General features: G+C 41.8%; 1 protein-coding gene across 1 annotated transcript in view; it reads left to right on the top strand.

The window, feature by feature from the left end:
• Positions 1–294: 294 nt before the first annotated feature.
• Positions 295–13,113, top strand: part of LOC148407841 (sickle tail protein homolog) — a 71,369-nt gene continuing 58,550 nt past the window's right edge. The window contains exon 1 of the mRNA XM_088402387.1: positions 295–1,048. Within this exon, the coding sequence (XP_088258513.1) occupies positions 733–1,048 (316 nt within the window). The 5' untranslated portion in view covers positions 295–732. The remainder of the gene's footprint in view (positions 1,049–13,113) is intronic.

The raw sequence follows: 13,113 nt of genomic DNA, 5'->3' as shown, positions 1-13,113 counted from the left end.
TCTCCGCAAATTCCATCCGCCGAGCAGAGGGCGAACACATGAGAGCGCGGTTCGGACTCCGCTCGCCGTATCGCCACCTGACATGTGAGGAGGAGTGCAAAGCCGTCTCTAGGGACAAGAGACGAAAGAGTATATGATGGATGGGGAGAAGCAAGGGGAAGGAGCGAAAGCAGCACGAGACGGAGCCCGGGGATTGAACCGAAACGACGCGCTGATGACACGAAAGCGGCGCGCTCACATCTGGAACAGCTTCAGCAGCTGCACCTGAAGGAAGACTTTTGTTCTTTTTCCCTCTCTTGACCTCTTTAAATCGAAATCTCTCTGGAGCGCCGGAATGCTTTCCTTTTGAGCGACTGAAAAAGAAGAGGACGCAAACATGGCAAGGTAGGAATGAGAACCGTCAAATACTAAAGGAGTAAATAACGTTGCACCAAGGACAATTAGAGTCACATGGGACTAAGAGTCTGTTAGTTTTGGCAAAGCTCTTCCTGCTGCTCCCCAGATTTGTGCACACACACATAGTTTGTTTTGGAGAATGATCCCAGGAGGCCACGCCAGGAAAGGAGAGCACCTTCCTGAGAGCTAATAATCCCCCACCCCCTTTACTTCCCTAAAGTCCCCTCCCCTCACCGGCCTCCCAGCCTACCTGCACCAGTCCCAACACGCTGGAGACCTGCGGGGAGCTCCGAGAGTCCACAGGCGCAGAGACCGACCGAGATTCACCTAGGCGGGATGTCAAAAACTTCCAGGCTGGCCCGGCCTCCCTCAGCTGGCCCCGGATCCAAGCTGCCCTCCCCCAGGAAGGAATGCCACGGCACTGCTACTTTGGCCGGTCAGGCCCGGGTACAGAGTGTGGGCGAGAAGCTGATGAGGGCGGGAACTGACAGTGTGTTAACAAGGCAGAAGTCACTCACGGACAAAGCACTGAGTGAAAACCATGTGGAACAAAAGAACCTAGGTGAGGCCGGACGCACTATGGAGTCGAACCCCCCGAAGAGTAAAACCGGCACACCTAAAGCGTCAGTTCACCATCAAGGATCTGCACACAGTAAGACATCTATTTAATATCATCCTCAACTTGTATCTCCTCATTCAGGGATACTGAACTTTGAACTCAGGCCTGCTCATCTTTCTAATATGCTGGGATTAAAGCTGTATTTAATTCTGGCCATTAGTCATCTTCTTTGCCTGAAGGAAAGGAAATTAATTTGTTAAGCATCTGCTGCATCAATCTCAAAAACCACACTAACAAACTTGTTGCTGCAGGTCCTTTGAAGATATGAATTAACCATCCTGTTATGTTGTGGGTCAAATTGACCCATTTGAAACTTAAAGTATATTTATAGGTTAAAGGAAATATATTCAGAACAAGACTTCGGCTTGGTTTTTCAACATATCCATTAAAAATGCCATTTGTATGTATTTTAGATACAATGCTCTTTGAAATGCTTTGAAATACTAACCCTCACCCTTTTTTAATGGAAAACCCCAGTCAAAGTGACCTAAGATTGTTATAGTCAAAAAAATGTTTCTGAAACTTTGGGATACTTTGAACCCGCATCAAACTGACCCAGAATGTTTTAACCATTCCAAAGAAATAAATGTAACACACGGGTATAACTTTGGGATTGTCTCTGTTACTTTGTGAGTTTGTAAGTGAGTTTTTGACACTTTGGGATAAATGCACACAACTTAAGGTCATATTGACCTAGAGACAGTATTGATGTTCTTCAGAAATGAACATAAATCACTGGTTAAAACAAAATATTGGCTTTGGATTTGTACTCATTTTGGACACGGCTAAATACGTTCTGGGTCAAAATGACCCATGGACATTATTGCTCTCTTGCAAACAAATTTAACAGGATTAATATAACAATAGGCTATTTTTTTCATAGGTAGTTGGATCAGGCTTGATGGACCTGTGGATGTTCAACTACCTCTCCACAGAACTACCCCTCGATATTTGGCTGTTTTTTTCTGTCAGTTTGAGCTACACGTTGAACTTTCTCGACAAACAAACCCATGCTCACATTTGCAGTTTCAGCAAAAGAAACTGCAGCAAATATTTTTTTGGAACACTGATTACGAAGGAAAAGGTCTGTTCTCGAAAAAAGGACTCTTATCATTCCCTTTTGACTCTCACCAGACTTCCAACTCTGCAGGGCGTCAGCTTTCACAGTCGCGTTAGGGTCACGCTCACATCAGGAATCTCACCAAGTTCCGAAATTGTCCTGTAAGTGTTTGACTGACAGATCGTATATCTTCCTGTCAGCTGCTCTCAAAGAAGTCAGTGGAGATAAGGAGGTTGCAGTCTTTGGGGCGGTGGAGTCGCAGGCAACCGAAAAGGGGTGAAGTTAGTAAGAGAGTGACAGAAGGAGGTCAGGAATGTGAGCAGGGCATGCTGGGGAATCAACAGGTCTCGATCCCTGCCTGTGCATGAATCCCTCCCCATTGGTTAAAAAAAAAACGTGTGCTTGTGGGTTACAAGGGGGCAGGTTTGTACTGGAAACCAGATGTTTTTGTGAATACAAATGAGGGTTGTGTCTTTTTCTGAGGGTCTTCACATAGCTAAAATGTCCCCCACCTTCACCCCCTTTGTCTCCATGTGCTTTCACCCACTTTGTCGCTTTTATTTGCCTGAGTTTTCTCAAGATGTATCTCGCTATAGAATGTGCAAAAGATTATCACAATCATAGACCCAGAGCAGAATAAAATGTGCATAAAATTAACAAATGGCCAATCAAATTTTGAACACTCCTTGCAAATGCACTTCTTTAGTCCCCTAAGGTGCTGTTATTTCCAGGGCACGATGGCAGCTGAAAGAAAAGAACCACGGGGTCATGTGCAAGGCAAAGACAATAAGAGCACGTGACAGGTGACATTTCCACTGTGTGAAAGCTTGAAAGCTGACCGCTGGTTGACACAAGGCCCAATTTCAGACTTCTTGGGAGTTATTCTATCGCCTAGAAGGAGATGAGAAGGTTCTTTTTGCTTTTGTTAAAAAAAGAAGCACATTTCCAACAAGGTGTGGACTAGCAGGCCCCATCATTTGAGGCTTTGTGGACCTTGACCAAAGGATTGCTGTTTTCAATTCATTCATTCTCAGTTTTCTTCTTGCTCAACTTGAAAGCTCAACTCAACACATCGTATTCAAAACGTGGGCCCTCGGGTTATCATGTCCCATCATGCAAGGATTTGTTCACTTGAAGGTCTGAAGATACCGTCGGGCGGGTTTCTGCGCTTAACTCATCTAACAGTGAGCGAGTTCAGATGGTGAGTCATCAAAAGCAGCTGAGAACTTGCTTGTGTGAACTCACGTCTGCAACGTTTGTCACCAAGCAAGTCATGGCGCGATTGAAGGGTTTCATTATACAAGGTGATGACAAAAGGTTTTAGATTTCTTTTGTTCAGACAAGCTTATCTTTTTGCTGGTAGAGAGAAGAACAAAAAGGTGTGGGTTTGTTGTTTGAATAATGGCAAAAAAAAAAAAAACTATTGGAATCGGATCAGCCATTTGTTTAGGGTTTCAGCATGGTTAGAGTAACTACTGCCTTTCATTCACCTTGGCATTTTCAAATTTTCCCCCCTTTTTTGGTCTTCTATTCCTAATGGTTTTGACATCAGTCCTCAGCCTAACTGTGAAAAGTGCAACAAAAGAGACCTTTTCAAGACCTTTTCTTCCAAATGCCACATGTAAAGATGGGACAAAACATCTCCAAGGCAAAAAAAAAAAAGCCGTGAGTCATTAGAGACATAAGATTACAGTATGTGGGATAATGGTGCGTTCATGGGCTTGCAGTCTGGGATTGCAAATGAGTGGACATGACTCATTCCTCCAAACAGAAACAGACGAAAAAACGGGTCGCTGAGCAAAAAGAAAGAATCTTGCTTAGGTGATTGCTCATGAGTGTGTATTGTAAATTCTCTCCGCTAGGACTGCAGTGTTTTTCTTCTGGGGGTATAATTTGCTCTGGGGATTTTTTTTTCGTTGGCCTCTGAGGCAGGAGACACTGTCTAGCTGATTGGCTGCAGCTGTAAAGTGAATTAAAAATGCAATCTCATACAAGACCACCGTGGTGTTGAGGCGCCTTTTGTTGAAATGTAACTTTTGAGTTGTCAAAAGTTGTTTGGATTATTCTGGATGGTCTTCAAAGGATTTCTTAACAGCCGTTCAATTGAGTGATTTATTTTCTAATAACGCTGTCACGTTTATGACAGCTACAATAGAGTTCAACAACGTGACTCTTGGGTGTGAAATTTCACACGCTGGCCGTGGCTTGTGGCATCTCATCTCCCTTTTGTCTTTGATACAATATGAAAAGCTGCCAAATTCAAAGATCGACTAAAATACAAGACGATGACCGTAGTGAAAGAGGCTAGTGTTCTTCAACCACATTGACCTGATCTTAGTTGTGAAGCTCACAAAACCAGAGAGTTTACAAGTCCTGAGGCTTTTTTGTTGCTGAGAAAATAAAAGCCCTCGTCCGCAGCTACCACACAAACAGGATGCATAAAACGAGGAGTGTGTCAGATTTATTCCCGACGCATTGCACTTGGAGCAACCGCGAATAAAATCGACTTCCTGCCCACCTTTGAATCCCTCTCAAGTGTGTGACAGCGAGAAGGTTTCTCAACCCCTTCATATAATTGCTCCTCTGGGCTTCGTCTTCTTGCGCCTGGCAGCCAGCGCCCCCTGCTGTGAAACCAAAGGGATTTGAGGTTAGCTCCATGTAGCCTCAAGTGGTATGGAGTGTTACGTCTGAATGTCACTTGACGTTTATACTTTTTACCTCCCTGAGCATTACTTGTTCAATTAGCGTGCGGTGAAGAACTTTAGACTTAACAGCCAGATGGGTTTGTCTCTGAACTTCTCACATCCCTTTTGTACAAATCACTAGAAACTTTGATCCGGGGATCAGCTCCTCTCTTCCATTTGTTCTTAGATCAGGAAGGATTTTTGAGAGGGGAAATAATACACTTTGGTCAGTCAATGAAGTCAGTGGGAAGACATTCAAGCTTGTCAACTCGACAGCTGAGACGGCTCGTTGACGCAGCGTTTCAGCCCGGCTGCGTCGCTAAGCTGCGGGGGAGCAAATGCGGAGAGGGATGGATTTCTGCTGAGCTGATGTTAACAGCCCGGAGCTTTAAATTCCTTCAGAAAACTGAGAAACATATGCTGACATTCCATTCATCCGATTGTTTTTGTTGATTTTTTTTTTCTTCTTTTATGTAACATCTTGTTGCGCAGTTGGTGCCAAAGCGTTGACCAATAGGAAAGTAGTAATAAAGTCTTAACTGAAAGATTTGGATCTTTGTATGTTGGGAGCCAAGTTTAGCATGGGTCGTCAGTGGAAATCTTCACCCTTCATGACATCGATACTAGACTTTAAAAAAAACGTGTAAAGTCATTGATGTGATTTGTATTAAAAATACCTTTGAACGTTAACACCTGTAGGCCTAAAATTATGCATAAAGCAAGTTCATTTGACCAGCACGAGCATAACTTTTTTTTGTTTTCGATTAAAAAAGCAAACAGCAATTGCCACTTATTATTTTCAAAGATGCGACTTGTTAGTTGCAAACAGCCAATCCGTTTAACCGCCCCCTTTTTTAGATCAAGCAAAGAAGAAAAGCGCTCATGACCTGTTTTTGATTGCATTAGTGGTTATTGAAACTTCACACCAAGGTCAACCTTCAAGCCAGTTCTCGGCCCATGCCTGGTTGTGATAGGAAGTTAATGCCCTAGGCAATATCTGCATTGTGATTGACTGCGCTGGGGGTATAAAATTTGTCTTGCCCAGAGTCAGCTGGAACAGGCTCAAGTTTATGCATAACCCTAATGAGGACAAGCTGCATAGAATTTGGACAGATGTTTTTTGTTTTGTTTTTTTCTCGATGGTGATCTGGCAAGACAATACTCTGCTATTCCATAGAAAGAAATGTGTTGTTGTAGCCTGGTTATAGTTCTTTTTCACGTTTTGCATTGAACTTCAATGAATGAGACAGATTAGTAAATTCAAGCTTGTGTTCTACTCTGTGGTCATGTGTCTGTCTTGAGGCTACAACAAAACACATGCAGACATTCATATTGTTTCTTACCTCCATTTGGTTTCAGTGTCTCTAAATCATGTTTGTAAAGATTCAGCGCCCCTTGCTGGTTGAGTTTTGCTCTTTTTCCCGATGCTCTAAATGATCCTTGCCTCGTGTTGCAAAACACCCTTTGTCATTATGAAAACCTACACTTTTCGAAAAAAATCTGCATTTTAGACAATGATTTTTCCTGTGGTCTACACCCTAACATCTCTGACTTGAGGCTTTTGATCTTGTGGGATTCTTCTAATTAATAAAATTGGAGGAATGGAAGTAAATAATCACTTCTGTGATGGTGGTTGACTTCTGTTATTACAATTCTCCCCACAGGAAATAATATTTACCAAATTAATCAAACTGTTGCCCTCATAAAGCCTTTATTGGCTGGACGGGCTGTTTTAAAGGAACAGTTGAACATTCTTTACCGTTTGCAAAAATAAATTAAAACCTGGATAATAAAGCAAAATTACAGTGAATATTTCACCCTTTGAATGAATCTGAAAGCCATTTTCACATCAATCATGGTATATGCTATTCATGTTAGCCTCTGATTGGCTAATTGTTTCAATATGTCATTTCTATTTAATGAATTGTTATCCTGAGTACCGTTAAAACCTTTTTGAGGGCAAAGCACAAAAACCTTCTTGACTTTTGAGGCGCTCGCTTCACACAGACTTTTTTTGACTGAACGTAATCTTTAATTAGTTGACCTCGTCTTCTTTTTCCTCCCTGCGCTGTTTACGCTCTCAGGGAGAGTTTATTCATCGTGGCGGGGGAACCGAGCGTTTCTCAGCTCCGCGTACCGTCAAAACACATTTGTTTGTTGTTGCGCCATTATGCCCCGGAAGGCTGTGACAAGCGAGCGTTTCTCCCATCAGTGTCAAGTCGTGAGACGCAGCACGCTGATGGAAGCGACAGCTGGCACTTCATTTGATGTGCACACACCATTTATCAATTTTTCATGGCTGACACATTCTCCAAAGAACCAATAAAGGATGCCATTCTTTCGTAATTTGTATCGTTATGTCCAAAGTACCGTTGTAACATTAGCATACTGTCAACCAATTAAACTTTTTTTCACCCAAGAGCAAATTGAAGTTTTGCAAGTCACAGTAAAAACAGAGCACATTTTGTACATTCATTCCACTCAATCCACAAACGTGTGAAATGTGTTGTTCTTAATTCTTTTTGACAGATAACAGTGTGAAACACGCTCTTCCCACACCCACAGGACTTAAGCGGAACAGAAATGACTGGAAAATACAGCGCAATTATTTGCTTTGACTTTTCTGCGCTTTTTGACTAAGTGCAATAGTGATTGCAAGAAGAATACTTGACGTATTACAATAAAAAACAATCACAAACATGAAAATACATTTCTATTCCCATTATTCCATTTTATCCCATGTCTTTGCCTGCGGAGACATCACAAATGAGCTTTTTGCATCTGTATTTACACTGTACAAAAGCTTGTTATTTTTCACTCTGATACGTCATACTAAGGCCCATTAATCTTTGGATGTCTCACTAGGTTATAAAGTGCATCAACTGAACATAAATACAGCATTGTCCTTTAAACCTGTGTTGGGGTTGTGTCTCTATGACAACGCTTTATTTTACAGTCCGCTGATTACTTTGTGAAGCGATAATGGCATAATGTTCCTTGATAATGGTGGGCCTTCTGTATACAGGGCATCATTACCTGGCAGTTATTGTTATAAAAAACAGAGATGGACATTTGGCAGTTTTTCGCTGGTCCATCATTTACTGTCCCATCCGTACACGGACCCCATTCTGCGGTCGTCGGTCTTTTTTGTAGATTTACCCAAACTATAATCGGCGGTCCGTCAGCCAATTATTAATTGCACTGTCGTCAATCCATTCGGCCCTTCCCAGCCTTGCTCAATGGAATACATTAACCCGTTCACTGCCAGCCCTGTCAAGATGGATTTTTGACGTCTATAGCCATCAATGGCAGTGAATGAGTTGACTCCTCTGCTGCAAAACGTTAGGTATTCAGTTATGTACCGCGAGTATAGTACTTTTATTTTTCAATGTATGCCAGTGACGTATAGTGACAAATAGAATAATTGATTCATTCAATGCCAGCCCAGTCAAAATAGATCTTTGATGTCTATAACCGTCAATGGCAGTGAATGAGTAGTATATAGTACTGTAGTTGTTCTACTCAGTTATTCCCGGTTCCATGTATGTGTGCTTGCAATGTGTTAAGACTGTGCATACCTCCGTGAGCCCAAGTACATGGCATTTATGTTTCAGTATAATGTATTTATGTGCAATTTAGTCAAGATTTTTTTTTTTGTCTTAGTTGTCAAGAGGCTCAGTTGTTGCCGTCGGCCTAAACTTTCCAGCCCCCACCCTCCACCAGCCCGTAAAAAGATTATGAAACTGGCTTTAGTGCGAAGGGGAGCAGCTCACTAAGGGCTTTGGCTGATTTGAGGCTAAATATACGTAAAAGGCAGCTTGGTCCATGGGCTAGAGGGGGAGATCCAGGGGGATGGAAGCCAAGGCCTTTTAGCCCCTTTTGATGCTCGCTCTTTTCCTCACTCGTTCTCACTCTCCATATCGGTTTGGTAGGAACATGCCCTGCAAGCCAAAACTAACATGAGCCAGCAAGTCTGACTTTTCGGTCTTTCCCATGGCTTTGTACTCTATTTAGACACGGTCAAGAAAAATACAAACAGCCAAGGAAAGAAAGCGAGGACCTAATATCTTGATGCTTGCTTCACTGATGTCTCTTGAGGTTCGGAGGCACATTACGCGATACCTATGACGTGAGTAAGCATCTTTACAGATGAGTTTGCCAAAAAAAAAAAAGGACAATGAAAATGTAAAAACAAACCTTCAGTTGATCACGCTTAATTGATCATACCATGGCTGGAACAGACTATAATTTTGCAGGAGGATATACAATCTGGAAAATCATCAAGTTGCCTTTATTCTGGTATTCTCTGTCTGTGCCATTCATATGGCAAAATTAGGCATGGGAGGTTAACGGAGTTGACCGTGGTGTTAAAGGGACAGTGTGTAAGATTTAGACCGTTTTTCATTCGAAAGGAATACATTAAATGATTGTAAATTTCAAAAACGTGCAAATGGATGTGTTTTTAATGACAAACAATATGTTTTAAATATAATCATTGGTCCAGTTATCATTAAATTATATTACATGTGGGGTGGCACTTCTCCAGAGGCGGCCATGTTTGTGATAGCTACGGACACGGCGCAGCACCTACTGCTGGCCATAATGAAAAATGGTCTAAATCTTTCACACTATCCCTTTAAAAAGTGCAAATGTTAATACCCGCTTCTGCTCTCTATAACCAGTAATGAGTGCTTTTCATTTTTGCTTAATAATCTAAGTATTTAAATGGAGCAGAATATGATTGGCTGCTTTCGGAGTTGATGCAAGAAGACACCTATTTAAATATAAGTAGATGGCAATCACAAAAATATCTTACTAGAGATGTGGTACTGTGACGTTTTCCATCCATACACATCAATATATTTATTTATGTATTTATTCTTTAACATGGTACAAATTTCTCAATGTACCAAATAGTCAATCTTTTATTTAAGAATACCATTGATTATGTTCAGTGGGAAAAAGTGGAGCTGTAATTTTAATACCTTTGGAACCGTGACACCTTTGCTCAAGGTTATAGCGTCAGAATCTAATATCAACTTGTGCCCAGGCGGAATGAAGACTTTGAGAGGCAATGCTTTTATTGGCAGCGTGAACCTGCTGCACCTCTTCAATCTGCTGACATTTGTGTGGCTGAAAGGCATCCATCTGTCACTTGACTCGTCGTACCAATGCAGCGCAGTCGACTTTGCTCTCCCCCGGCTGGCGCAGGTGGCTCCTTGACAGCGTGACTCTCACAGAAAGTACACCGAGATTCCCAGGGTGAATAGCGAGACGTGTAATCTTCACCTGCTCGCTCTGACGCTGTCAAATATTTTGGTCCATTTCCTCAGATTTTTTTGTGTCTCGCCTTTCAGCAAGGGGAGGATTTATCTGGTAGGGATTAAGCAGGGAGGTTTTTTTACCTTAAAAGAGAAGAGAGTGAAGCTGTTGCACTTCTTTCAAGAGGACGCAAATATTGCACCTGCCTCACTCTCAGTTTTTCAGGAAAATCACTCGGTGACTACTTCATCATTGAAGCAGTTACTATAAAGTACAAGTACTTTCGCATTGGATGTTTGCATTGAAGCGGTTTGTCACTTAGTTCATAGCTTTACAGCTATTTGTACTTATCAATCAGCGTCATTTGTGTCCTGTGATTCTTCGTATGAGGACAATGCAAATTCATCAAGGTTTTCATCATCAGGAATTAAACTAGCAACTTATTTTTTGACCATTGTCCTCTATTTCCACATGTACCTGCACATCTACTTAGACAGAGTGTTAGATTTTAGGGCAAGATGCCAGACGCTTACACACAAGCACACCTGATCTCCAAAGAGAATGACAATGCATATTTCTCCCTTTCATGCCATCACATTGTCGTCCCTGCATTCTGTGGATCTGCACCCCTGTCTAAAATAATGAAGCACAGATAGAAGAATCTACTTTGCGTCTGTCGTCTAGCACAAGTGAAAAGCGTCTGTGCAGCAGCGTTACACCCCCACCCCCCACCCCCTTCTTTATACGCCTTAGTCCAGCATGCGAGCCCAGACTAAACAACAAGATGAATGTCTCCAGAATTCAAACTGGCAAAAGAGGTGCTGCAATTGTCCTTGTGGCTCCCCAGACTTGCATTTAGGGGGCAATTAGGGACTGCTTCTGGAACAAAAAGATGACACGTGGGTAGAAAAGATAAGGAGAGTGGCTTTTTTGGGATTCTAGTGTAGTCACACCACAAAGATAATTCCAGTTCATTACCAATAAGTTCTTATTTTCATAGTTTAGCACATTTACTGAGCTGAACTGTGATATTCTGATGCCTCTCTTCATTGCACTCTAGCAATATGACTATCTTTCCTATATTCAAAACTATTTTTCATATCCTATTTTTACCACCTGGTCAACTTACCGGTATGTTTTCACCTAGGTGGAGGCAATACGTATATATGCCATACGTGTAAACCACTGCTTGTTACGCACTGGCTGAGCAATTTTAGGCATCGTAACATCCTTACTTCCATTTACAGAGACAAATTCTGCAAAATTACAGCATTAGAGCCCTTCACACAACACATCTAAGCCTGCAGTCTGATTTGATACTAAAATAGCTTTTAGTCAACTAAAGTTGGGCCGAGTGTTACTTTTCACAAGCATATGTTTAGTTACCCATTTCTATTATGGCTTTGATACCACCTTGAAAGGGTCCACTTTTAGCTTTGGATGCTGCAGTATTATACTCCTCACTCACCATGACCAACAATACAGGAGACCCTCATTTTACTCTTAGTTGTTGTTAGCATGTCTACATCAGGCTGATGTGTTTATTGCGGTAAGGCTTTCACAATTTCAAATTGTCAAGCCGATGGCCCCAAATGAGGAGTGAGAATTGGCAGACTATGGCAGACACCGAAATAGTTCCTTTGGTTCTTATTCTATAGATTCCCAGCAAATAACTCTTGGGTCTTCCTCCACGTTTCTTTCTTTGTCGGTTCCAATCAAATGATTGTCTAGTAAGATCATGGACTGGTTTTAGAAGTGAGATGCCAATCCAATCACATTTGAGAGAAAAAACATTATGTTTTCCTAAGTTCCGTTTGTCTGTTCACACAGGGTACATCTTCCATAAGTCAGATGTGTGTACACAATCGCCCAAAACACTCACATACCGAGTGGGAACATTTAAAAAAAAAATCACACCGCTTCCTTTCTTTGTTTAAAATCCTAAAAGTAATATAGATAGCGGATCCTTAATTAGGCATGGATTGAACTAGGTTGACAGTTTACAGTTGTGTTAAAAAGTTACGGTTTCAATAACCACTACTGTCTATAAACAAATGTTGGTGATGTTGCCGGCTTCTGAAAGATGATTGAAGCTTTTCTGATCTAAATCAAATTATGACACTTTGCACGCCCTCCGTGCTCATTTTGGATCTTACAAGATGGCTTTCAGAACATGACTTCAAAAAAGGCGTAAGTGCTCATTAATGATCAAAAACACATATTTATGCTCATATTTTTCAAACAAACTTGCATTCTGTATAATTTTAAAGGTTACTAGGAATCAAATTCAAAGGTATTTCGAAAATGTATCACATCATTACTTTTTTGCTTTTTTGTGTGCCTCACAGCGAACATTTATGGAAGTGTGGTGCTGTTTGTTGGTACGATATCAATAATGCTTGCAGAGTTGACTTAACAAGCTGACTGAAAATAATTAGATGGGAATATCTGTTTGGCATGCATGGATGATAGGGAAGGAGATCTTTGTCTTAAAAATAGCTTTCTAGTGACATGGCATTGTGACTTGCAAATAATAATTCATAAACAAGGATGAGGCTTATTTATAATATCAGCCTTTATCTAATATCAGCCAACACAATCCCAACCAATGGTGTCTCTATGTTTGAATTGAATTCTTACACAGGTCAGGAGGTGCAATGATGAAGGTGTTGACAACACTAAACAAAAGCTCAGTGTGTTCTTGTCAACCTGCCTCCTCCCACACATCACCTCTCACCTCCTGGTCCCCAAATCACACTACCCCCCCCCCCCCCCCCCCCCCCCCCCACCCCCACCACTCTTTTTTTGCCAGGAAGGAGTGGGGTCGGTTGTATCGGCGCGACAGTCAATTATGGTTTGGTCGAGGCGGAAAACTCAGTGAAGGCGCCTTGTGTTTGGAATTCGGCAGTTCAGCCGGCCAGCGTAGATTGAGCCTCATTGAGGTTTGTAACAGCGAGCTGCTGGCTTTGGAGAAAAAGTTCCAGACGTAAAACGGATTCAGTTGCCCCGGTCTAATTAAAAAAACACACATTCATCCTTGTAAGATATTTAAGATGGGAGTCGACCACCCTCTTTGGTTTGTATGTATTACC

This window comes from Hippichthys cyanospilos, chromosome 19, assembly GCF_059441005.1.
Source record: "Hippichthys cyanospilos isolate Australia breed blue-spotted pipefish chromosome 19, RoL_Hcya_1.0, whole genome shotgun sequence".
NCBI classification, from domain to species: Eukaryota; Metazoa; Chordata; class Actinopteri; order Syngnathiformes; family Syngnathidae; genus Hippichthys; species Hippichthys cyanospilos.
Note: the sequence above shows the minus strand (reverse complement) of the source record. Positions and strands in the feature narration are given on the sequence as shown.